Source organism: Myotis myotis, unplaced genomic scaffold (assembly GCF_014108235.1).
Source record: "Myotis myotis isolate mMyoMyo1 unplaced genomic scaffold, mMyoMyo1.p scaffold_m19_p_8, whole genome shotgun sequence".
NCBI classification, from domain to species: domain Eukaryota; kingdom Metazoa; phylum Chordata; class Mammalia; order Chiroptera; family Vespertilionidae; genus Myotis; species Myotis myotis.
Genome location: NW_023416390.1, coordinates 37,313,283 through 37,340,698, shown reverse-complemented (window position 1 = coordinate 37,340,698; position 27,416 = coordinate 37,313,283). Strand labels below are relative to the sequence as shown.

The 27,416-nt window shown below is 40.7% G+C and overlaps 1 protein-coding gene across 3 annotated transcripts in view; it reads right to left on the bottom strand.

Moving 5' to 3' along the window:
• The window catches only part of NCKAP1 (NCK associated protein 1), a 97,777-nt gene extending 71,017 nt beyond the window's left edge, over nt 1-26,760 (bottom strand). Inside the window, exons 1-3 of one of the 3 annotated variants that reach the window (XM_036320742.1) lie at nt 26,407-26,760; nt 16,207-16,224; nt 15,051-15,161 (exon numbers count right to left, since the gene is read on the bottom strand). In XM_036320742.1, the coding sequence (XP_036176635.1) occupies nt 15,051-15,161; nt 16,207-16,224; nt 26,407-26,514 (237 nt within the window). In that variant the 5' untranslated portion in view covers nt 26,515-26,760. The remainder of the gene's footprint in view (nt 1-15,050; nt 15,162-16,206; nt 16,225-26,406) is intronic. The other 2 variants (XM_036320740.1, XM_036320741.1) reach the window with 2 other exon arrangements.
• Nucleotides 26,761-27,416: the final 656 nt, after the last annotated feature.

Genomic DNA, 27,416 nt, shown 5'->3' with positions numbered 1-27,416 from the left:
AATGTATTTTTCTGAGCAAAGGATAATACATTTTAGGAAAAGTTGTCTTAGCACTAGTCTGCAAATAAGCATTTCTGATTGTTTAAGATTTGTTACTAAATTTAATCCTCATAACTAATTTTCAAGGTACATTTTTTATTGTGGCAAAATATACATTAACATAACGTCTACCATTTTAACAATTTTTAAGTGTGTAGTTATTTTTAAGTGTGTAGTTCACACTTAAAAATGCATTTGACTTGTTGTGCAATCATCACCCCCATAGTAAACTCAATAAGCTTGAGCATAGTGAGAACCAAAAACCTTATTTCTAAATAAACTTTGTTTTTTTCTAAAATACCATTTCGGATTGTAAAAATAACTTGTTTTTTCAGCTTTACAGATGTACAGTTTGCATACCATAAAATTTATCATAAATGAACAATTAAATAATCTTTGTAAATTTATACAACCACCAACCCTATCCAGTTTTAGGACATTTCCATTATCTCAAAAAGTTCCTATGTTCCTATTTATAATTAATCCTGCCCTTACCCCCAGCCCTAAGCAACTACTGATCTGCTTTCTGTCTCAGTAAGTTTGCTTTTTCTAAACATGTCCTATATAATAAAAGGCTAATATGCAAATCGACCCAACGGTGGGACGACCGGTCGCTATGATGCACACTGACCACACTCAATGCAGGAGCTGCCCCCTGGTGGTCAGTGCGCTCCCGCAAGGGGAGCACCGCTCAGCCAGAAGTCCTGAGCTGGGCTCACGGCTGGCGAGCGCAGTGGCAGTGGTGGTGGCGGGAGTCTCTCCCACCTCCGCAGCAGTGCTAATGATGTCCGACTGATGGCTTAGGCCCGCTCCCCGTCAGTCGGACATTCCCCGAGGGTTCCCAGACTGTGAGAGGGCTGGGCTGAGGGACCCCCCTCGAGTGCACGAATTTCATGCACCGGGCCTCTAGTATCCTATATAATGAAATAATATGCCCTGGCCAGTGTGGCTCAGTTGGTTGGGTGTAGTCCCATGTACTGAAAGGTTGCTGGTTTGATTCCTGGTCAGGGCACATGCCGAGCTGCAGACTCCATCTCTGTTAGGGAGCATACAGAAGGCAGCCAATTGATGTTTCTCTCTCTCTCCCTTCCTTTCTCTCTAAAAAATCTATTAAAAAATATTTTTAAATAAATAAAATAATATGGAATCATACAATGTATAGTTTTTTGAACCTGGCTTCCTTCAATTAGCCTAATGTTTTTGGAGTTCATCAATGTTGTAACATGTATCAGTAGTTCGTTCCTGTGAACTGTTAAGTAGTATTTTGTTACATGCATATATCATATTTTGTTTATTTATTCATCAGTTGATGGGCATTTGAATTGCTTCCAGTTTTAAACTATCATACATAATGAATGCTGCTATAAACTTGCCTTCTTGTGGACATGTACTTTCATTTTTCTTGGAAAAATTTCTAGTTCTTAGGTGTGATTCAAAGATGCAAGTGATATAAAAGGCAACCTCTAGATAAGTGAAACGTTACTTTAATATATCATTCATTTAGCCAACAAATATCCCAACCTATTATATTGTTAGACACTGTGGAAGAAGCTGGGGGTAAAACTATGAATAAAACTCTGCCTCTGCCCCTACATAAGCATATAGTCTAGTGATGACTGTATATGTAGATATACAGGTAACTTTTTTTTTTTTTTTAATAAATAACCAGTTTTAGAAGCTGATAACACAACTAACTTCTAGGTGCAAGGTTCAAAGATGGTGAAAAACTACGATGATTAATTTCCACATGCCTGTCAAGACAAAGGCCCTCATCAACTGGAAATAACAAAAAAAACAGGTTAAAAACAAAACAAAACAAAATACACAATAGTATGAGAAAGACTACAAAAACAAAGATCAGAGCTTCTAAGAGTGGTAAGGATGGTGAATAAGACAGGAAGTTTAAGAAGGGCCTAGAACCGTTGAGTTTCTCCATTGGCAGGCCTGTAAACAGGAATAAAGTTTATACTTAAACTACCTTGGCTTCTTACTGGCCTTTTTGAACATCTGTTTTTCTTGGGAAATCTGAAGACAAGGTGAAGTGGCATCAATGGAAAATAATTTCCACTCAATACCTCTAATACCCTTTTAATACCCTACTCTCATCAATTCTTTGAGCTCAGAAGGACCTCGTATCCATTCACCCTATCATCTTTTTACTGTCACTCACCCTCTCATGTCTTATTTCCTTTTTTATCCATTTTAAGATTAAATGCCCATCATTCTATGACTCCCTTTGTCCCTCTCTACCTCTACAATTGTCTGATAAAACCCACCACAGGAGAAAGCATACACCTATGCTGATTCAAACTCAACCTGAATTCATGCTCATTAACCATAAGTGAGTAGCAACATCACTCCATTTTCACTGTCAATATACTTTCCCACTCTCCTCAATGACTATTTTACTCCTCCTCTCTCTTAAAATACTCAATAAATCTTCTTCAACTTGATTCTGTTTCATGCTAGCCTGAACTCTAGACATCTACAGATGCTCCCTGACTTACAATAGGGTTACTTCCGGACAAACCCATCCGAAGTTGAAAATATCGCAAGTCAAAAATGCCTTTAATATACCTAAGCTACTGCACATCATAATTTAGCCCAGCCTACCTTACCCATACTCAAAACACTTAACATTAGCTTACAGTTGGGCAATATCTATTTGTGTCTCTTATTTCCTCCTCTTCTTCTCACCAGAAACAAGAGACACAGATATTTTGCAGACATGACCGGGTGAGAAAACACAATACACACTATCAAAAAATGCTGGCAACACAGTACACTATAGAGTATCGGTTGTTTACCCTGTGACTGCCTTGCTAACAGGGAGCTACAGCTCGCTGCCAGTGTCCAGCATCAGAAGAGTGTCTAATCACGTTACTAGCCCAGGAAAAGAGCAATATTCAAAATTACAAGTACAGTTGCTACTGAATGCATACTGCTTTCACACCACTGTAAAGCAGAAAAATCATAAGCCAAACCACAAGTGGGGGACAATCTGTATACAACTGGCTACTCAACATCTCCACTCACATTTCTAGTAGGCCTCTCAAACTTAACATATCTAATATTAAGCTATTGTACCCTCAATCCCAAACCTGTTCTTCTTGCTTCCTTAACCCAGTAAATCTTTACATTTGTTCAAACCAAATTCCTTGGGGTCTTATTTCTCCCCCAATTCACCTCACTTACCTTTATCTTCAAATATCTGCCCTAATGCCTCCTCCTTAGTAAAGCCCTCCCTGGGCATCACTCCTTTTTGTTGCTGTTGTTGTTATTGTTAATCCTTACCCAAGGATATTTTTCCATTGATTTTTAGAGAGTGGAAGAGAGAGGGAAAGACAGAGGGAAACATCAATGTGAGAGAAACACATGGATTGGTTGCCTCCTGCACGAACCCTTACCAGGGCTCACGCCAGGGAGGAGCCTGCAACCAAGGTATGTGCCCTTGACCTGAATTGAACCCGGGACCCTTCGGTCCACAGGCCAACACCTTATCCACTGAGCCAAACTGGCTAGGGCTTCCCTAGGCATCACAATAAATTAGCACCTCCCCACTATCACATTTGTTCATTTACTAAGCTTTATTCTTCTTCTTAGGCCCTGGCCATTGTGGCTCAGTTGGCTGAGGGTCTTCCCATACATCAAAGGGTTGCTGGTTTAATTTCCAGTCAGGTCACATGCATGGGTTTCCGGCTTGATCCCTGGTAGGGGGCATGCAGGAGGCAGCCAATCATTTCGCTCTCACATGGATGTTTCTTTCTCCCTCTCCTTTCCTCTCTCTCTCTCTCTCTCTCTCTCTCTCTCTCTCTCTCTCTCTCAAAAAAAAAAAAAAAAACAAACAACAAAAACCTCATTCCTAACTGATATGTTCTATTCTTTTTTTATGGTCTATCTGTCCAGCAGAATGTAAGCTCTATAAGAGTAATGACTTGTTTATTCACTGCTGGATTCCCACTCTCAGAACAGGACTTGGATCATAGAAGGCTCTCAATAAATGTTTTAAATAAAAAGTTAAATGATAAGTGAAGGGGACTATGGAAACACCCATGCAGCACTTAACCTAATTTGAAAGGATTAGAGAAGGCTTCTCTGAAATAGTGATACCTAAGGATAGACCTGAAAGACAAGAAGTTAGCTTAGTGAAAGAAAGAATGTTCCAGATAGTAAAAACAGCATAAATAAAGGCAAGAGAAAACAGGCATGGTCATTTATGCCAAGAAATTATATGATGCCCTCCCAAAAAAAAATAATATTTTAAAAAAAGAAACAATTAAATATATTTTTTCCCTATGTCCTATATATGTTCTACCCTACACTAGGCAATGAGGACTGAGTATATTATCCTATACTAGAGGCCCGGTGCACAAAAATTGTGCACTCAGGGGGGAGGGGGGGTCTCTCAGCCCGGCCTATGCCCTCTCGCAGTCTGGGACCCCTCGGGAGATAATGACCTGCTGGCTTAGGCCTGCTCCCGGGTGGCAGAGGGCAGGCTCAATCCCTAGGTGCAGCCCCTGGTCGGGCTCAGAGCAGGGCCGATTGGGGAGTTGGGGCACCTTCCCCTGTAATGCACAGAGCAGGGCAGATTGGGAGGGCAATGCCACCCTCAGTAACGCTCAGGGTAGGGCCGATTGGGGGGTTGGGGCACCGCCCCGTCACACTCAAGGCAGGGTCGATGGGGGGGTTGCGGCGCCACCCCGTCACGCACAGAGCAGGGCCCATCAGGGGGGTTGGGGCTCCATACCCTGTCATGCAGAGAGCAGGGTCAATCAAGGGGTTGGGGAGCTCCCCCCTGTCATGCACAGAGCAGGGCCGATAGGGGAGTTGGGGCACCGCCCCCTGCCACACTCAGGGCATGGCGGATCAGGGGGTTGAGGCGCCGCACCGTCACACACAGAACCACAGGGCGATCAGGGGGTTGGGGAGCTCCCCCCTATCAGGCACAGAGCAGGGCTGATCAGGGGGTTGGGGCGCCTTCCCCTGTCACGAACAGAGCAGGGCGGATAGGGAGGTTGTGGCCCCGCACCCTGTCACACACAGAGCCGCAGGGCGATCAGGGGGTTTGGGCGCTGCCCCCTGTCATGCTGATCCCGGTGCTGGGAGACATATTACCCTTTTACTATATAGGATAGAGGCCTGGTGCATGAGTGGGGCTGGCTGGTTTGCCCTGAAGGGTGTCCTGGATCAGGGTGGGGGTCCCCACTGGGGTGCCTGGCCAGCTTGGGTGAGAGGATGATGGCTGTTTGCAGCTGGTCACACACCCTTCAGGGTGGGGGTCCCCACTGGAGTGCCTGGCCAGTCTGGGTGAGGGGATGATGGCTGTTTGCAGCTGGTCACACACCCTTCAGGGTGGGGGTCCCCACTGGGGTGCCTGGCCAGCCTGGATGAGGGGATGATGGCTGTTTGCAGCTGGTCACACACCCTTCAGGGTGGGGGTCCCCACTGGGGTGCCTGGCCAGTCTGGGTGAGGGGCTGAGGGCTGTTTTCAGGCTGACTGAAGCTCCCAACTGCTCCTCTTTTTCTGTTTTCTTTTTTTTTATTGTGGGCCAGCTTTAGCTCTGGCTCCAGCTCTGAGGCTTCTGCTGCTGAAAGAAGGTATCTGGTTTGTTTCGGTTCTACAATCGAAACACTGTATAACTCCAGCTCTAAGATCCCAGCCTCGCTGAAAGCAGGTTTCTGGGTTTTTGTTTAGCTTCTATATTCGTTACAATGTTTCTTAAACTGCTGGCTCAGAGGCCGGCAAAGCAGACAGGAACGTTGGAGTCCTCCGTCACTGAAGCAAGCAAGCCTCATGTTAGTTTCAAGCTGCCTGGCTGCCAGCCGCCATCTTGGCTGGCAGTTAATTTGCATATCTCGCTGATTAGCCAATGGGAAGGGTAGCGGTCGTTCGCCAATTACCATGTTTCTCTTTTATTAGATAGGACTAGAGGCCCGGTGCACAAATTTTTGTGCACCGGGTGGGAGGAGGGGTCCCTCAGCCCGGCCTGTGCCCTCTCGCAGTCTGGGACCCCTCGGGAGATAACGACCTGCTGGCTTAGGCCTGCTCCTGGGTGGCAGAGGGCAGGACCAATCCCTAGGTGCAGCCCCTGGTCAGGCTCAGAGCAGGGCCGAATGGGGAGTTGGGGCGCCGCCCCCTGTCATGCACAGAGCAGGGCAGATTGGGAGGTTGTGATGCCACCCTCAGTCACGCTCAGGGTAGGGCCGATTGGGGGGTTGGGGCACCGTCCCGTCACACTCAAGGCAGGGTCGATGGGGAGGTTGCGGCGCCACCCCGTCACGCACAGAGCAGGGCCAATAAGGCGGTTGGGGCGCTGCCGTCACACACAGAACAGGGCCGATCAGGGGGTTGGGGCGCCGCCCTCTATCACCCACAGAGCAGGGCCGATCAGGGGGTTGGGGCGCTGCCACTCTCACACTCAGTGCAGGGCCGATGGGGAGGTTATGGCTCTACCCCGCACACACAGAACAGGGCCCGTGGGGGCGGGGGGTTTGGGGAGCTCCCCCCTATCAGGCACAAAGCAGGGCTGCTCAGGGGGTTAGAGCCCTGGCCCCTGTCAGAGAGCCGCAGGGCGATCAGGGGGTTTGGGCGCTGCCCCCTGTCACGCTGATCCCGGTGCTGGGAGGCATATTACCCTTTTACTATATAGAATAGAGGCCGGTTGGGTGCCGGCTGGTTTGCCCTGAAGGGTGTCCTGGATCAGGGTGGGGGTCCCCACTGGGGTGCCTGGCCAGTCTGGGTGAGGGGCTGAGGGCTGTTTTCAGGCTAGGGGTGACTGAAGCTCCCAACCGCTCCTTTTTTTCTTTTTTTTTTTTTTATTCTGGGCCAGCTTTACCTTGAGGCTTGGCTCCAGCTCTTAGGCCTCCCCGCGGCTGAAAGTAGGTTTCTGGCCTTTGCTTACAATGTTGCAAATCTGCTGGCTGAAGTCAGGTGGTATTTGTTACAATGTTTCTTAAACTGCCCGCTCAGAGGCCAGCAAGGCAGGCGTGGAACGTTGGAGTCCTCTAACAAATGATCCTCCGTCACTGAGGCAACCAAGCCTCATGTTAGTTTCAAGCTGCCTGGCTGCCGGCCGCCATCTTGGCTGACAGTTAATTTGCATATCTCGCTGATTAGCCAATGAAAAGGGTAGCGGTCGTACGCCAATTACCATGTTTCTCTTTTACTAGTGTAGATGTACTGTCCAAAGAATACTGATGTACATACTTAAAACATTTTTAGCCAAAATGAGTGCTAGGAAGAATAAAGGAAAATAAGTGTTTTGAAACTTCATTCTTTACTTTGTTGTAGTTTATTTTCCTGTCTTTTATTTTGGTTCTTGTCAAGTAACTTCTGGTCTAACAACAGGTAAAATCGGACCTCCCATGAAAAAATAAGCTACCATGCGAAAAGTACTCAAAGGGTACCCAAAGTGATTAAAAGCCCCTTCAAAGAAATAACCAATAAAAAAAAAAGGCAAAATTAAGGATTAACAAGTGATTAGGTACTGGTAACATCCTTTGCTACTGTAAAAGGCATCACAATCATCATTGCAACCAAAGGATTGGTTAACAACTGTTTGAAATGTATCTAAAAAACTATCACTAGAGGCAAGCTGTAACTTCAGCAAATTTGAAGAAAATGCAAAGATGAAAATGCAAATGCCAGGAATGCATCTCCTTGGGGTCTATGCTGTGAAACCCTAGTATAATGCTCACTTGCAGACTCATTTACAAAAAAAAACAGAAAGCTGCCTTAAGCTAAAATGGATATGATAGTAGTTTAATATAATTAGAATATATAGTACACAAGACTCACAAAACTATTTGATTTTAAAACAGACATGTTTTGGGATCCTAAGAACCAAAGAATGAGAATGATGAAAGCTGAAAAATACATTTATACATAAATTCTATACATAATTTCAGTGGATTTCCAAACTCCATGAAAACTCAGTGTGAAAGTTCAAGTGAAAAGCATTACATTCAGGACAATAAAGAGAACTATGTCCCAGGATGAAACTATGCAGCAGGCTTACGCAAACTGTCCAGAGGAGAGTTAGAAGACAGAGGATTATAGGAGAGAGGACTCCAGAAAAAATGGAAATCTTATACAGAAATCTTATCGACCTATGAACCAAGAGGTCACCATTCAGTTCCCTGGCAGGGCATATGCATGGGTTGCAGGCTTAATCCCCAGTAGGGGGCATGCAGGAGGCAGCCGATCAATGATTCTCTCTCATCATTGATGTTTCTATGTCTCTCCTTCTCCTTTCCTCTCTGAAATCAATAAAAATTTAAAAAATAAAGTCAGCATATAATTCAATCTCAGAACACTTATGATTACAAAACCAAAAGAAATCATTAACAATCTTGACAACATAAAAGTATAAATTGTTTCTTGAGACTGGTATTATCACCATTTTAGAGATAAGAGCAGAGTACTTGAGATGTTAAATGACTTGCCCAAAACCATTCAGCTAAGTGGAAAGACCAGAACTCAAATTCTGATTTATTGATTCCAAAGTCCATCCTCTTAACAATATACAGCCATCATAACAGAAGCCATGACAAGACAAGAATGCCCTCTTAGAGATTAACCCAGAACAGATTAGTTTCCTTACCCTTTCCCTCCACTCCTAACTAAACCACAGTGCATGTGTAAAGGGCCTCCCTACAACCATCCCCAATATCACCACCCCACCCCCAAAACACATTTATATGTTTAAGAAGCTGGGACTTTTATTCTTTTTCCAGGTTACTTTTAGTAAAGCATTAATGAGATGTATTTGTTTAGTTCTACTACAAAGTAGTTCTTTTTTTAACTAATAACAAAAAGTTTTTAAAAAGTGTTAATCAGTTTGGGTCCTGACATAGATCTAAGACAATGTCTGAATGAATGAAAAGTTAGCTAAGTTAAAGTCTATCAAGATGGTTCATTCACTCATCAAACATGTATTTAGTACCTCTTACATGCCAAGCACTAGAGAGAAAATAATGGTGTTTAAAAACAGACTCTAACACTGTCTCTCTGAACCAACTTTAGAATGCCAATCATGATAGTTTTAGTCACTTTATTTTGTATATCCCTGAATGACCCTGTAAGCTACTTAAATAAAAATATAACTTGCCTGGCCGGTGTGGCTCAGTGGTTGAGCTTCAACCTGTGAACCAGAAGATCATGCTTGGATTCCTGATCAGGGCACATGCCTGCGTTGCAGGCTTGATTCCCAGTAGGGGGTGTGCAGGAGGCAACCAATCAATAATTCTCTTATCACTGATGTTTCTCTCTCTCTCTCTCCCCCTCTCCCTTCCTCTCATAAGTCATAAGTCAATAAAAGTGTATTTAAGCCCAGCCAGGATGGCTCAATGGTTAAGCATCGACCTATGAAGCAGGACTACTGGTCAGGTCACATGCTCAGGTTGCAGAGCATGCAGGAGGCAGCCAATCAATGACTCTCTCTCACCATTGACCTTTCTATATTTCTCTCCTCTCCCTTCCTCTCTGAAATCAATAAAAATATTTTAAAGTATATTTATATATATATATAACTTATTATAGTATCTTATAATACTGTGTTCCTTGAGAGAAGAGATAAATAATATCTATAACATCAAATATTCCTATAAGTTTGAAAACTTATTTTTCAACTTATTTTAATAATGGCCTATACCTCAGTCCAGAACACTTAAATTACTCTTGTGGTACTCTTCTCACTAAAATCTTCATTCTTAGGGAGTTCAGGCCTGATTCAATATACATAGATAATAATTTATATCATTTTCCCATTATTTGGGGAATAATATGAAAAATATTATACTAAAATATACAATAAATAGGCAAGTTCCATAATAACGCTTTTGTGCCAGATATTTTTACTGTTTCAAAACCACAAACTAGCTTTCAGATATAAATACAACATAGGGACAAAGAGGGGGAAATTAAGTTTTAAAATTTTAGAACAAAAATTTCATTAAAAAGTTGTAACATACATCTGAACATTTGCTTAAAATTCCTTTTAAAATTTCTTGGGCAAAACAATCTTTACCTGTTAATAAAATAAGGAGTTTCTAATATTTTCTCTATCCAGGGACATAACAAATTCTCCTCTATATGCTCACAAGAAAACTATGGGAGCTCTGGCCAATGTGGCTCAGTTGGTTGGAGTGTTGTCCAATACACTGAAAGGTCACAGGTTTGATTCCCCATCAGGGCACATACCTAGGTTTTGGGTTTGATCCCCTGCTGGGGTACGTGCAAGAGGCAATCGATGGGTGTTTCTCTCTCACATTGATCTCTCATCCCTCTCTCCCTCTCCCTTCCTCTCTCTCTCTCGAATCAATAAAAACATATCCTCTGGTGAGGATTTTTAAAAAAGAAAGCTATGGGAAACAAATTATAAAACCATTTGATGGTTACACTTTCAAAATAATGGAAAATATCATGTTATAGACAAATTAGACAATCTCTCAGCTGAGAAATGATTTCCTTAATCTGAAATTAAATGAGAAAATCTATTAACTCTATTAAAATACATAGCCTGTCAAATACTATCCACTCAACAAGTGGCTGCTATACTTATAAAACTGGTATGTCTTTTATTTATTTGACTTTTACTTATTTCATCTGCTTTGAAGCTTAAGAAGCATTTAGTAATCAGAAAGGATATATGCACCCCTATGTTCATAGCAGCACAATTCACCATAGCTAAGATCTGGAAACAGCCTAAGTGCCCATCAGTAGATGAATGGATTAGAAAACTGTGGTACATCTATATGATGGAATACTATGCTGCTCTAAAAAGGAAGGAACTCTTACCATTTGCAACGTCATGGATGGAACTGGAGAGCATTATGCTAAGTGAAATAAGCCAGTCAATGAAGGAAAAATACCACATGATCTCACTCATTCATGGATAATAGAGACCATTATAAACTTTTGAACAATAACAGATACAGAGGCAGAGCTGCCTCAAACAGATTGTCAAACTGCAGCAGGAAGGCTGGGAGGGTTGGGGGCAGGAGGTAGGGGGGTAAGAGATCAATTAAAGGACTTACTTGTATGCATGCATATAAGCATAACCAGTGGACATAAGACATTGGGGGATAGGGGAGGCTAGGGGACTGTCTAGGGTGGAGGGATAAAATGGACACATATGTAATACCCTTTGTAATACTTTAAGCAATAAATAATAATAAAAAAAAAGAAACCTGAAGTTAGGCGGTGACTCATGAGCCTGCACAAAAACTTCCAGGGTAATAAAAAAAAAAAAAAAAAAAAAAAGAAGCATTTAGTTCAACACAATGTCCCAGGAAACAAAACCATTCCTCGGCCCAGACATTCCCTAAATCCAGAATTGGGTACAAAAATTTATAACTGGTCACAAAGGGGCCTGAGCAAGACAGTAAAGTGACTCAACAGAGTCCAACATCATCACTGTTGAAGCCATGTTAAGGACCAATCCTGCTATCTGTCCAAAATGCCCTCCTTTGTTGTATACCAGATATCTATGTGCTCACAGCTTCTAATGGGATTGAAAAGTATGGGGGTGGGAACAGTTACCAAAGAAATAATCAAGAATTAACAATTCCTGGCTGCAAAATAAGGATCTATTTTATCAACTTCAGAAAAAAATTTTTGCTGGATTTTTCACTGACACAATCTCTCTCTTTTCATGAAGAATGCCTTTTCTGAAATTGGGGACAAGTAGTGCTGGTATGGCATGAATCCAAACAGAAACAGTGCTAACCAGTCATTCTCCCTGACCCCTGAAATAAAGCAAGCATACTCGGTGATGACTCAAAACCAGGAAGAAGAAGAAAAAAAGCCTACTGTGGTATCAATACCATTTCTTCAGCACACTTAGTAGCCAGAAATCTTCAAATTCCTAACAATCTCTGATGCTACTATTATTCCCAGTCCTTAAACTTCCATGAACTATGTCTATGAATTTAAAAAAAAAAAAAAGGACGCCCTAACTGGTTTGGCTCAGTGGATAGAGTGGCGGCCTGCGGACTGAAGGGTCCCAGGTTCGAGTCAAGTCAAGGGCATGTACTTTGGTTGCGGGCACATCCCCAGTAGGGGGTGTGCAGGAGGCAGCTGACCAATGTTTCTCTCTCATCGGTATTTCTAACTCTCTATCCCTCTCCCTTCCTCTCTGTAAAAAACCAATAAAATATATTTAAAAAAATAAATAAAAGACTGAATTCCTCGTTTCTTATTTCCTAACCTAGGAACTTCTCACAAGAATTTTGTCAGGCCCAGGTCAACACTGAGATCACAAAACTTCACAAATACCAATTATATAGGACTTAAACAGATTAAAAAAAAACAAAAAAAACCACACAACTAAAACAGACTAGTATTTATTACACAGAATAGCTGTAAAGGCCATATGACAAAACAGAGTTTCCAAAGAAAACAATGAGTAAATTCTATAAATGGTCATAACATTCAACAACTTTGAACAACTGATTTTATAGGTTAGAAGAGATATAGAATCACCGTATGACCCAGCAATTCCACCCTAGGTAAATAGATGGTTGGGCAAAAGTAGATTTACAGTTGTTTGTATGGAAAATAATACAATAACTAATAAATAATAATCCTATATAACAGAAGCCTAATATGCAAATCGACTGAATGGTGGAACGACCGGTGGCTACGATGCACACTGACCACCAGGGGGCAGACACTCAATGCAGGAGCTGCCCCCAGCCCCCAGGCCCCAGGCCAGCCAAGGCAGGTGCCAGCAGGGGCCCCCTGATCACCCCACTGGTCACCCCACAGATCGGCCCTGATCACTGGCCATGCCTAGGGACCCTACCTGTGCAAAAATTTCATGCAACGGGCCTCTATAACAAGAATAAATTGTTTCATGTACTCACAATTGTAAACCTACTTTTGCCCACCTGTATGTCCAAAGGAAATGAAAACATATGTTCACACAACTTTTACACAAATGTTCATAGCAGCTTTATTCATAATAGTCAAAAAAGCAGAAAAACTTAAACATCAACTGATGAATGGATATATAAAATGTGGTACATCTATACAATGGAATATTTTTTGGCAATAAAAAGAAACAAAGTACTACTGATACATGCTACAACTTGGATAAACCTTGAAAACCTTATGCTAAGTGAAAGAAGCCAGTCAAAAAAGACCACATATTATATGATTCTATTTATTTGAAAGTTCCAAAATAGACATTCAGACATAAAATAGATTAGTGTTTGCCTAAGGCCTGGGGCTGGGGGTTGGCAGGAGTGACTGCTAATGGGTCCAAGGTTTCTTTTTTGGGGTGATAAAAATGTTCTAAAATTGATTGTGGTGGTAGATGCACAATTCTGTGGATACACTAAAAACCACTGAATTGTATACTTTAAATGGGTGAACTGTATGATACACGAATATCTCACTAAGGCTGTTATTTAAAAAACCAATTTGTGCTCCAAGTTGAGAAGTAAAAACTATTGGGAAAAAAAAAAAAAAAAACAGCATTATTATTAACAGTTTGTCCAGCAAATCAAGAACAGCAAAAATTCCTTATTTACTTTTTAACAAAAGTTTTACCACCACTAAAGTGATTATATATTTAATCAGGTCTTGCTAAGACCTCATACTTCTGAACTATGCTTATTCTGATGGAAATTTACACATACATACTATATAAAAATTCATTTTAAGGATTCTCTAAAGAGCTCAGAGATTTTGAGCCATGAGAAAGAGGTGTACTATATGAAATTAAATGTAAGACAGATGTTCATTATAAAATCTTTCTTATTCAGACTAAGTATATAATCTCTCAGATAAATTAGCTAATAATGTCAATAACTAAGAGCTCTCCAAACAAATAATAGTGTTCTTATTAAGTGTGTGCTTTGAATCACCCATTTGTAATGAGGAACTGAGATACCGTGACATACCAATGATAAAACATAATCTTCTATGAAACAAAGAGAGGCCTTTATTAACCTGCACTTAAAAAAAAACAAAACTTTAAAAAAAAAATTCTTTAAAAATCACTTTATCAGATTTATTTATCAATTCTGATGGTATTTTTCCCTCTCCATTAAAATGTTTTAAAGTAAAAGTGGTGTCAACAGGCTAACTACAAATCTTCAATGAGCATAATTTGAGGAAACCAAAAGACAACGAAATATTTTTCAACAGTGCTTCTTAAAAAGTAGGAAGATAATATGTAAGAGGAAGTTTCTAGACTAAGTTTGTACATAAAGAAAAAAGATAGTAAAGATTATAACATGAGGCTATCAAAGACAAAACTAAGTAAAGGAGAAGTCATGCAGAAAGATTCTAAGCCAATAAAATTTACATGAAAAGACCAATGTAAGGTGAAAAACAACTCTAATTTTCTAAAATTAGATATTCATTAATGTTATTATAAATAACTACCAAAAGATATATAAATTTGTCAGGAAGATTTTTAATATGACTATATTTCACTATACTAAGAAAAACTTCCTCATCTGAGAAAAGTAATATGGAATAATAAAGATCTTAACAATATCATCTTATTATATTATTAAATTTGAAAAATGAGTTTCTCAATTATAAAGATACTAAAGAAACAAATATATTTTAAAACTAAACCTAATTACTAAAAACAATACAAGCTGTACTTTCTACAATAAAGATAAATTTTAAAAAGACACTAACATCAAAACAAAGTTAAATTTATAACTATATGAAAAAACTCCCCAACTAGTCATGCAAATATTTGAAATATATACATATCTTATTACCTTACTCTCTGTTGCAACTTGAAAAGGAAGTATATAAGAAATTAAAATATTATGTTGTGTGTAATAAAATGGCAATGTAGTTCAGAGTCATTTTTTTTCCAGTTTCAGAGATAAGAACATTGTCTCTAAAAACCCTTAATCAATTTATGTAATTTATATATCAGAATATAAAGAAGTAGACAAATCAGAGCTACTTCAAGCAGTCTACTGATCATTACTTTCCCTTAATGGCTAAATAAAGTAATACAAAAATTTAGATGACTTACATTGTTGTTTCGGGTTTCTACAGCAGGGAACTTTCTGACTATGAATTTCACAGCAGATTCCAGATTTTTGTCAATAAGGTAGGATGGCTTTGCCTTGGGGTCTCCGCATGCCTATAAAACAACAGTAATTTAAAAAGTGAAGTGCATCCTTCTAAAACCAAGGAGCAACAGTAAATCTGTAATCAGAATTTAGAGATATTTATTGTTTTTTGGTGAGCAGGTGATAAAATGAATAGGCAAAGTGCAGGGATTGTCACAGCTGAAATATGCAATGGGAGACAGTACAGAGATGTTCTTCTACTGAAAAAAATGCATGGAAAGTTTTAAAGCAGTTAACGCAGAACAGCAGTGAAGGAAAAAGCTCAAACCTAAAAAAAAAGAAAAAGAAAAGAAAAAGAAAAAAGTTCTTGGTTTGAGGTAGGATTGTATTCATCTGAAGCTAATAAAATATTACAAAATTAAATATTAAAAAAAATACTGAAAATGTTTCTAAGTGTTATAAAGTAAAAGCTTGTTTACATGTCTTTCCAAAATGTTTTCCTCATTCACTTAAACAAGAGCCCTAGTTCAAAAGAACCGGAAGCTGCTAACACTGTCTTTATAGCACTAAAGTGTGTTGCCTGTTCCTCTGAACATCTGAGTTACAAGCAGTGTTTTCCATCATACCAGCAGCACTTCGAACAATGAATCTACATCTGTCCTATATATACCTCATAAGCACAGAACAAATGGAAATGTTTACACTTTTATTACCTCAATAGTACAGCATTCTCTATAGTAAACTGTAAAGCATTACATAAATGTAAGGTATCATTAGAACTTTTTATCTGAACTATTAGTAATACAGAATATAACTTTCAATACTGCTTACTGTTTCATTATGTGACTACTGCTTGCTAGTGAGATGTTATTTCTTAGGGAATTACTAAAACTTTAACGTTCCTATTTCACTTATTTTTATTGTATTTTTTAAAGGATGTGTTCTTTGAAAATTTGTATCACTCTACTATGTATGAGGAAATACAGTATTACAATTTAATGTTTTTTCATTGTTTACTATAGCTATGTTATAGATTGCAGAAAGAGAAATTATGAAACATGAAACTGATCTGAAAGCGGGCAAGCGGGCAGAGGGAAGGTGAAAAGCTTTGCAAACCTTCCAAACTTGTCCTTGCTGGGGAAGCATTGTAATAAAAAGAGAGAAAATTACGTGTAAACAATGATTGTCAAACTATGACATACGTTTCAGTAGAGAACTTATGCACTGCAGACTATGAATACCAAAACAAGATTAGAACTATATGGTGCTACAATTTTAAAGGTATTCTAAATAGCGAGCTGTAGTATACAATAGATTCATAGATGTTATACTATCCATATATATTGAAATACTGTGTAAGGACAACCACATCAGTTTCTTGGTGCTCTTTCTAAATAAACTTAAAATAATTCTAGATGGAAAAATAAAGACTACATGCAACTATAAAAATAGGAGCAAACCATTGGTGAAATTTTACATACCTTAAAAAGAAACGGTAGCCAAAAATAAGAATAAATTGTTATTGGATAACTTGTACTTCAGCTCAAATTGAAACTATTTTTCAAGTATCACCTAACTTCCTTCCAATCCAAAGTACAAAAATCAATGCAAACATTCCTATATTTTCCAAAAGGAAATCGGAATGCACTAAGAGTTCTGTTAATTCTCACACATAGATACAACAAAATTACTTTAAGATATTTTAAACTTCCTAATCTTTAGCCAGACTGAAAAGGCAACTATGTAAATTCCATTTCAATATCCTATTAAAATATATCTGACTTTTCCTCAGACTAGACTATCAGTTTAACATGTTATTTCTTATAAGTTAACCTTCCAATTAATCCGCTTCCCCAAAATCCTATATACTATGCAAGTAGGCGGCAGAACTGAACAACCAATCAAAGTGTAATATGCTAATGATACGATAAGGCTGCTCAACCACTCAGTAAGACGTGCACTGACCACAAGGGGGCAGACAGTCAACTGGTTGACCAGTCGCTATGATGTGCACTGACCACCAGGGGGCAGATGCTCTGACCAGTAGGTTAGCTTGCTGCTGAGGTCCAGCCAATTGATTGGGACTGAGCAAGATTGGCTTGTCAGCCCTGGAGCCCTCCCACGGTCCCTCCCCAGCCCGATCCTGCACAGGTGAGGTCCCTCAGCCTAGCCTGTGCCCTCTCGCAATCCAGGACCCCCTCAGGGGATGTTGGAGAGCCAGTTTCAGCCCAAACCCTCAGGCCACTCCCCTTGGGAGGGCGCCAGATGCAGGGCTCATGGCTGGCAAACTTTAGCAGCGCAAGCCCCTCCCGCTTGGGACTGATTGGGCACAAGCCCACAGCAGGCACAGTGGGGCTGGGATGAGCACGAGTGGCAGGTAGGAGCTGCAGGCGGAGTTGGACTGCGGGTTTTGGCCCGATCCCTACCAGCCACCCAGAGGGACCCCACCTGTGCACGAATTCATGCACCGGGCCTCTAGTTAGACTATAAGAGTAACTAAGAACTACATAACTAAGAATTTGTCCCAATAATAAAAATAGCTACAGATTAGCATTTCCTTACATCAGTGATATAATGCAAATCAAGTTTCATAAACATGCCTGAGGTAGTGCCGAATTCTAAAGTGATTCCAAATTATGTTTTGTTTTTAATATGTTTTTATTGATTTTAGAGAGAGGAAGGGAAAAGGACAGAGAGATAGAAATATCATTGATTGGCTGCCTCCTGCACGCCCCCTACTGGGGATTGAGCTTGCAACCTAGGCATGTGCCCTGACTGGGAATCAAACAATCGACTTGGTTCATGGGTCAACGCTCAACCACTGAACCACACTGGCTGGGCTGTATTCAGTTTTTTAATGACATGTATTATCTTTCACATTCTAATTATGAATAAAATCAGTTATCCAGCCCTGGCCCGTGTGGCTTAGTTGGTTGGAGCATCGTCCCCATACATGGAAAAGTGGACAGTTCGATTCCTGGTCAGAAGTTGGGGGTCAATCCCTGGTTGGGCACATACAGAAGGCTGCTTCTCTCTCTAATCAATTTTATTTTAATAAGGTATCCATTCTAACAATATTAGTGATTATCAAATAATAAAAATGATAGCCTACCATACCCACTTCCAAAAATCACAAACTTTACTGTATAAGAATTTAATCAACTAAATATATATATATATATATATATATATATATATATATATATATATAAGATATATATGAGCAGCTCTTCTGAAGTAAAATCTGAGGTATTAATAACTTAGGGTTTACTTATTTTAATGGTTTATAACATCAGCACCACTTCAGGAGCTTTTTCTTAATCAGTAAGTTTGGGTCAAGATCTAGATATGTGCCCAGGCAGCATGGGTCAGTGGTTGAGCATTGTCCTATGAATCAGGAGGTCAAGGTTCAATTCCCAGTCAGGGCACATACCAGGGTTGCGAGCCAATCCCTGGTGTGGGGAGTGCAGGAGACAACCGATCAATAATTCTCTCATCACTGATGTTTCTCTCTCCCTCTCCCTTCCTTTCTGAAATCAATAAAAATATACTTTAAATAAATAAATAAATAAAAAGATCTAAATATGTGTATGTTTTAAAACCTTCCAAAATTATTATATTGTATATCCCTGACAATCACTGGTCTCAATTTAAAATAAAAAAATTATAATCCAAAAAGTTAAATAACTTGTCCAAAACTTTAAAAATTTATATAGAATCTAGCTCTCTCAACCCACAGAATGTACTGCAAGTATGGAAAATGATACGAAGTTTCGAGATCTTATGCCTACAAGGACATTAGACATTAATAAGATATTTAATAACCTTGGGTATTTTGTATCTATATATTCTACTGAGTAAAAGCTCTGGAATCTTAAATAATAATTGGCTACAAGGAATTACCTAGCTGAAGCTTGCATTCATACATCAAAAGTAACACAAATATAACTATCTTTTCCTTCCATCTCCCCCAGATTGGAATTTTTAACTCCCTTCTCAAGACTCCCACAACCACACTTACACACTTCACTAAGATAGGGACTTCTTGGCATTGAAAGCTATATTTTAAAGTATGTTTCCCTGTATTCAGAAAGACATTCAATAAATGAAGAATAAATGGATGAACTAAAAGAAAACCCTCAACCTTTGGAATTAACTGAAATAGCTCATCTGACTTATAAAATAGTTTTAAAGATGTAGTTTTATTACTGTTCAGTATCTACAATAAGCAACTATGCAATCAGAATTAAGTATTTTCCAATATAGGTTCTTTTATTTAAAACAAGAGCTTCCTTTGAAATTGGCACATATACACTCTACTTACAAACTAACAATTCAAGAGCTTATGAAATTTGTTAACTTATTTAACTAAAACACTTTGGTACAATATTGTGTGAAGAAATGATTAGATTTTCTCATCACTGTCAAATTAAGTAAACAACTTACCAAAGTCTAAATATAAGTATTGCAAATTCCTAATAGGATCAAAATGAAGATTTTACTACATTTACCAATAAAGGCAATATTAAAACCAGTCAACAACAAAAAAACACATCCAGGGATTAGAAAGGAGTATTACTAATTCTGTAAAGTCCAAAACAGAAAGAAAAAGAACTACATGTCTTTTATTTCACGTTGCAGGGTTTTTCAATATGAAATTATTACCATTTGACTGGAATTCAAAATGTACAATGAAAAAAGTATGTCTGAAATTTGCAGGTAAGAAGAAACATCTCCAAGTGAGGAAATGACTGCATGTATCCTTATAATTAGGAAGATTAATGCTACTTTTAGTTTACACCTTCCTTTCTGCTTTATATGTACTCTTTATATGCATGTACTGCTTTATACGTATTTTCTTTAGTATTATTTGTATGGTTAATCCCTTCAGTTTGCATATTTTAAAATGTCAGGGATAAACTTCAGGAATAATCATTACAAAGAAAAATGTATAAATGTGAAAAGTAAATATAAAATAAATGTCCTCAAAATTTTTGAATAAATTGAATTTTAAAATTCCTAATGCTAAACTATTTTTCATTGTATACATTACAAGCCTAAACAGAAGTCTACATTCATAATCACTCTGGCCCTAGCCAGGTAGTTCAGTTGGTTAGAGCATCCATCCAACACATAAAGGTTGCAGGTTTTGGATCTCCAGTCAGGAGAATCAACCAATGAATGCATACATAAATAAAACAACAAATGGATGTTTCTCTTTCTCTTTCGGATGCAGGTGCTCGCTCGCGCACGCGCGCGCTCTCTCTCTCTCTCTCTCTCTCTCTCTCTTTCCTCACTCCTCCACCCCCTTTCCTTCCTCTCTCTAAAAATCAGTAAAATAATCACTCTACTGACAGTATAAACTTAATGGTTTTTTGCATACAAATCCATATGAAGTTCATACAAATGTAGTCTACAGTAAAGAAAACAGTTATTTCTGTTATATAATTACTTATTTTCTTTTTTTCTTTTTTTTTTTTTTTTTTAATATATTTTATTGATTTTCTACAGAGAGGAAGGGAGAGAGATAGAGAGCCAGAAACATCGATGAGAGAGAAACATCGATCAGCTGCCTCCTGCACATCCCCCACTGGGGATATGCCCACAACCCAGGCACATGCCCCTGACCGGAATCGAACCTGGGACCCTTCAGTCCGCAGGCCGACGCTCCATCCACTGAGCCAAACCGGCCTCGGCTACTTATTTTCTTTAAGGCTATTGAGTCTTCAAAATTTTTATCTCCCACAAAAATTACACTAGTGACTATAAATCAAATGGTAAAAATAATTTAGAGCTCAGATTCAGGGGCCAAGAAATAAAGGTGCCAATCCAAATTCTTATTTTCTAGAGTAAGCTGCTGCAAATTAAATGGCTTTATATATACTTACATCACAGATATAAGGATAAGTTTTTAAAAATCAAAATACTTAGCATATAGTAAGGCCTCAATAAATGGCATCTGGCATTACTTTAATTACACATTATTTTTACTGGACATAAAGAGAGGAAACTTGCCAAGCCAGCGTGGCTCAGTGGTTGAGCATCCACCCAGGAACCAAGATGTCACCAGTTCAATTCCTGGTCAGGGCAAATACCCAGGTTAGAGGCTCTATCCCCTGCAGGGAGCGTGCATCTCATCCATGTTCTATGTCTCTATCCCCTTCCTCTCTCTAAAAAATAAAGTTTTGTGTGTGTGGTTTTTTTAAGAGAGAGAACTACTTAATTCCGGTAACATACAAAATGTACATCTGCTAAACCTGACCCCAAATTATTACTGGAATTTTACTTAATACTAACATTGCTAGTAAATCATCAAACAAGAATATGAATTAGATTTTCAGTCATCCTAACCAGTAAGGACAAGAACTTTCAACACTGACAAACTTTGTCATCTGGGCCTCATTTTTAACATACTGGATGTAGCTAGCTAAATATGTCCATTCCTTTAATATTCTTAAAATGTAAATATACAAGCAAAAGATTAGGACCCCAATTTCATTTCTATGTAAACTGCACCATGCTTCATTTTAAATTTTATTTTTGTAAAGAACTTAATTTAATCATAATGTAACAAAGTACTCATGCACATGTTAGCAATTATACAAAAAAGGGTACAAGTATATATGGCTTATTTTTAAAAGGGATAGGCAGACAGAGAATTTTTGAAGTCACATGTTTCTGTTCTGTTTGAGTTTTTTTTAATAAACATGTGCTACTTTTGCAATTATTTTAAAATTTTTAATATTTAAGTTATTTAACAATTCCACAAAGAAAACACAAGATAGATAATCTATCATTGCCACTTCAAAAACTAAAAATAATTTTTTTCTTAAGTATTTTTCAGTGATCTTTATCTCCTTAGCCTACCATCCAGAATAACAATGATCAAATCTTCATTTTTACAAGCACTTCCTTAAAAATAAAGTTACAAACAGACACAATAGGATTTGTTTAAATAAATAATATATAATTTAAATTCAGATTTATGGAGAGATAATGTTTTATTCTGAACATGTTTAAGGCTCTTGATAATGAAATACTACTGGAAGAAAAAAATCTCATGAAGAGAAAATATAACAGTGAAAGGGAGGGCTGAAGCTGGCCACCCTCCTTTCACCTTACACTGCATCCTTCACATGCATCTTTTTTTCCTCCATTAGATAAGAAGAAACCAGCCAAGAACTTTCACTTTTACACTGCTATTCTATTGATTTCCCCCCCATAAAATAAATGTATCCATAATCATGGGAAAAGGGCTGTGGGGAAAAAAATGTTGCTCTAAGCAAGAAAAAAAAAGTAAATGTGTTGAAATCTGCAAAAATATTTCATTTTTTAAAAAGTTGGGATGGGTCTTTTCTGTCCTTTATAGAGTGAAGTAATAATTTAACAAGAGCAAAAATATGCAAGTATTAACTGAGACCTTTTTGGTACAGAGTTATCAAGTTCATGTTGGTGATGTAGAAAAAGAGACAGAAAAAACAAGAAAGAGTCAACAACAACAAAACAATATTTTTTAAACTCAGCAAAAAAACGAAGTTTTCTTTTGGGATTTGGGAATGTGTTTGCTAAATAATGGTAAAATTTCAGAAAAACATGTTGCTCAAAAGATTGCTTAGACTTCTAAATAAGTGCTACCTTACACTCCTAGACATTTTACTAAACAATTTTCACATTGTTAGTCTTTTATCTTCACAAACAATCCAGTGAAGTAGGCAGAGCATTGCCATCCCTTATTACAGAAAACTAAACTTAGAGCTCAAGTTACTATCTAAAATGAGCCATAACTTCTACCCTGCTACTTGACAAAGAACTTGTATAGATAACATAATCAGAGCTGGAATCGACTTTAGCATTCCTTTTACAGTTATTTTTCTCCCATTTCATAGATGAGGAGAAATGAAGCTCAGGGAAGTCATGACACCTACTCAATGTTACAGAACACAGTGACAGACCGAATATTGGAATGCAGATCTCCTAAGTTCTGGTCCAGTACTCTACCACCCATCAACAAACTGCCTGCCATGCCACATTCAGATATAAAAGTAGCCTGAAAAATATGAAAAATCACTACATAAGTGAGTGGTATTATTAGGTGTGGAAAAGGGAAGACATATTTTTAATAAGAAATAAAACTGTAGCCCCAGCTGGTTTGGCTCAGTGGATAGAGCGCCAGCCTGCGGACTAAAGGGACCCAGGTTCAATTCTGGCCAGGGGCACATGCCTGGGTTGCAGGCTCCATCCCCAGTGTAGGGCGTGCAGGAGGCAGCCGATCAATGGTTTCCTCTCATCATTGATGTTTCTACCTCTCTATCCCTATCCCTTCCTCTCAGAAATCAATAAAAACAAACAAACAATAATAATAATAAAAATAAAAAACAAAACTTTAAGGAATTCAGAAAAAATAAATTGAAATGTGAAAGTACCTACCACTTTCAAGTCTTTTCCATAAAATCCTCCTTTGTATGTTCCTACATCCCTGATTAGACAAGTTCTCTAAAATTTCCATAACCAGTACATATTAAGATCTCAAAACTTTCACAACTGATTAATTTATTTTAATATGGGAAACATTTTTCAGTAACCATATTACATTCCCCCTAATGAGCATTAAAGCACATTCTTGATTATAGGTCACTGAAGTATTTTTCATATGCTCACTAAAATATTTCCATTGCACACTTGCAAACAGAGCAAAGTAATCAGATCTGACAGACAATCTAATGCACATACACATTAATAAAAATCTAACTGATTGGCAGACATGTATTATATGGTAGAAGGTTTTTTTTGAGGACTGTAAGAGACTGAGATTGAAACGATAATGTGGTTTACACATTGTCATAAAAATGCAGAAAGCATGAGCCTTATAAACACATGGTGAACAGATCTTACTTTTTTTGGGGGGGGGCAAGATTTTTGAACAAATGTTTCAATCCTTAGCCAGTCTTATAGACACATCTACAGCTGAAAGATTCAAAATCTATCTGATGTATCTGTATATGCAAAATTACATGAGTGCAAACCCAAATTTATTAAAACTAGAGAAAGATTATATATACATATATACACACACACATATATACACATATATCAGATACTGTAGTCGTTCATTTCAACAAGGCCTTAAAGGTCTCATGGACCTGATAAATCCCATAGTACTAGTAATTAAAAAATGAGTAACACTGTCCCTGCCCAGAGGGAACTCACAATCAGACAAGGCAGGCAAAATATTTTTCAACAAACTATAAATGTTAAGTACTGAAATATATAACATTTCAGTAACTCAAAATATCTGACACTTGGATATAATGATTATATTCAACTCATCTTAAATTTTACTAGTTCAATAATACAAGAGCCTGAAGTTTCTCAAAACAGGAAGTGAAAGAAAATACGCTTTTGAGAAAAAGCAGTTAACTGAAATTATAAAAATTCAAATGCCTAGAATTTAGTTTAATCTTATTTAACTCATGAAAGTGGGATATGTAAAGTTAGGGTGTATTTATACTATAAAAATGTGTAATGAATGCTTTAAAAAAAAAAAAGGTATTTTGCCCAAATACCCAAATCACTTTTGATGTTACTCTCACTTCCTCTTCTGAAAACCATCATAACCATTTCCTTTAACCACAATACCACAGGTCTAGTAACTTTTAGTAATGTTTGACTTGCTTGGTGTTTTGGGATAAAGTTCATATAGAAACCAATTTCCAAGTTTGTTAAAGAATGCAATCTCACAGAAAAGTTCAGGTAAATGCAACCTGTAAGTAAATATCTCTAAAATTAAATATTTCCACCCTACATTAATCTATAACCAAGGCTCTTTGGTCAATGCAGAGGGCTTCTTTGTAATAACACCGAGCCCCTGCCACATAAAATGTAACAAACTGGTGGGCATGTTACCCTCCCGACTGCACTGGATTTAGAGGCAGCCAATCCTCTTTCATCCAGGTGAGCATTGCAACAGAGCGATCCTTAGACAAAATTTATCACCAATAAGCCAGGGCCGTATGCCCCTTTAGAATTACAGTGTCTGCATCTAATTGTTGAAATAAACCAGTTTTATACTTGAACCCCATGATACGAATTTCAAAAAATACATGCTTACTTCAGCAGCCCTAAGCATTGTAATCTGTTGCTATGATTAAACTAAAAGGAAATATTCGTGATATATTAAAAAGCCAACAATTACTATGAAGATATGACATTAAATACACATTGGAAACTCTAAGGATCTATAGCGTACCCCCAAAAAACTTAATTTTCTTTACCAAATTCTTTAAACTTACCGACCTTGTCTTACAAGGAAAAAGATTTTGGTTGTTTTCTCCTGAGTTATATATATACGCATACATACATATATATGTATATATACACATACATACATATATACACATGTGTATATATGTATGTATGTATGTGCGTGTGTGTGCGTGTGTGTGTGTGTGTGATTTCGTTACATCTATTTTTCTTAACTCCAACTCAGGCTACTAGTCCTTAATGTGAGAAGCTCTGTGAAGACTTTCAATGGGCCTATCAGCCACAGCGACTGAAATTATCAGAATGTGCTCTGGGTCAGTGGTAGCAGCCACATATTCACCGCTTCTATTTGCACAGAAGCCGAACTTGAAGAAATGGTGCCCGGCCTGTTAGACAGGGCGGAACACTAGGATGCGGAGCGGAGGGAGGGAGGGAGGGAGGCGGTTATTCCGGTTCCAGTGACTCAGCCGGAGTATTTCAGGAGAACCCTGGTCCCGCCCGCGCCTCCGCCCCACCTGCAGGAGGAGGTACCTGCTCCGCGTCCGCACGCCCCACGCGCTCTGCCCGGCGACCCCCGGAACGCGGGGAGCGCGGGGGGTGCGGAGCGCACCATCCCGGGGCCATTCCCTCCGCATTCCTGCACTCACACACCACACACGGAGGGGAAGCGCTGCGATGGCAGGTCCCTCAAAACCTCGGCTACCGAACCCCCAAGTTTTCCTGCCGCGCCCCAAGCCCGTCCACCCACCCTCCGACCCCCGCCGACCCCTTCCGGGGCGCGGGCGCCGGCCCGGCCGGATCCGCCGCTGGGAGCGGGGAAATGGCTTCTCTCGGCCTCCGCAGGCCCGCCAGCCGCCGGGGGAGGCGCCCGGGACTCGGCATTAGGCCGCGGCGCATCCCCGCGACCCCGGGCCGGGCCTGGCGCGGCGACGCCGGGATGTCTGCCCTGGACGCCGGCCGCGGCCCCTCCCCAGGCCGCCCCCGCCCCGGCCTCCCCACCCCCCGCCCCGGCCTCCCCCCCCCCGCCCCCCCGCGATCTCGCGGGCCCCGGCGCACCTTCTTGATGTTGTAGAGCCGGGTGAGCATGCCGACGCCCCGGTCGTTGAGGATGGTGAGCTTCTCCGCCAGCTTCTGCTGGCTGGGCTGCAGCACGGAGCGCGACATGGTGGTGCCGGTGGGGGCGCCGCCGCCGGCCTCCTCGCGCCCGGTCCCCAGCCCGAGGCCGCCGCAGGCTCTCTCGGGCCTCCCCTCCCGCCCGCGACCTCCGCCTCAGGGCAGCGCGCCCATGGCCCTGGCGCCCCAAGCCCGCGCGGGTGACAGAGCGAGCCGCGGCGGACGCCTCGGGGTCGCTTCCCCGCAGCGGCCCGCGCCCCGGCCGCCTCCTGCCTTCCGCCCGCCGCCCTTCCGCCCCCACCCGCGGCGCTCTCCGCCCCCGCCCCCACCGAGCCGCCCTCCCGGGCTCCTCCGCTAGGTGTGGCGGCGGCGGCGGCGTCTCCGCCGGCTGAGAACGAGGCCGCTTCCCGCAGCCCCGGACGAGCGCTCGGTCACCTGATCGGTCGCGCCGGCGCCCCCGCGAGGCAGGACGGGGAATTGCACCTGCGGGCCTCTCGCCCCGCCCCGCCCCGCCCCGCCCCGCCGCTCAGCACCCGGTGCCGGCCCAGACGCGGCCCGGCCCGCCCGGCCGTCTGCTTTGGACCAGGAGTCCTGAACCGGGATCGAGTAGCACGTCTACGCTCCTCCCGCTTCGCCCCGCACTCTTCTCCTAGTTCCCAAAAGTTGCCTGTGCGCACCCCTCCCTAAGGGAGCCCGCGGGAGCCGGGGCGGGGGGAGGGCCCGGGATAGGTTCGCCCGGGAGTGGGCTGGCGGCTCCGCGCCCGTTTCCGCCCACAGAGTGACAGACGCTCGGCAGAACGCGGCAGATGCTGTGCTCGGCGCGGCGGGCAGCGCCGGCCCGATCCCGCCCTGACTCCCCCGCTGCGGGCGGCTGTGAGGCCGGAGGTCGGAAGCCGGGCGGCTCCCGTCCCGAGATAACCGAGCCCGGCGTTTGTCCGCGGGGAGCGCGCTTC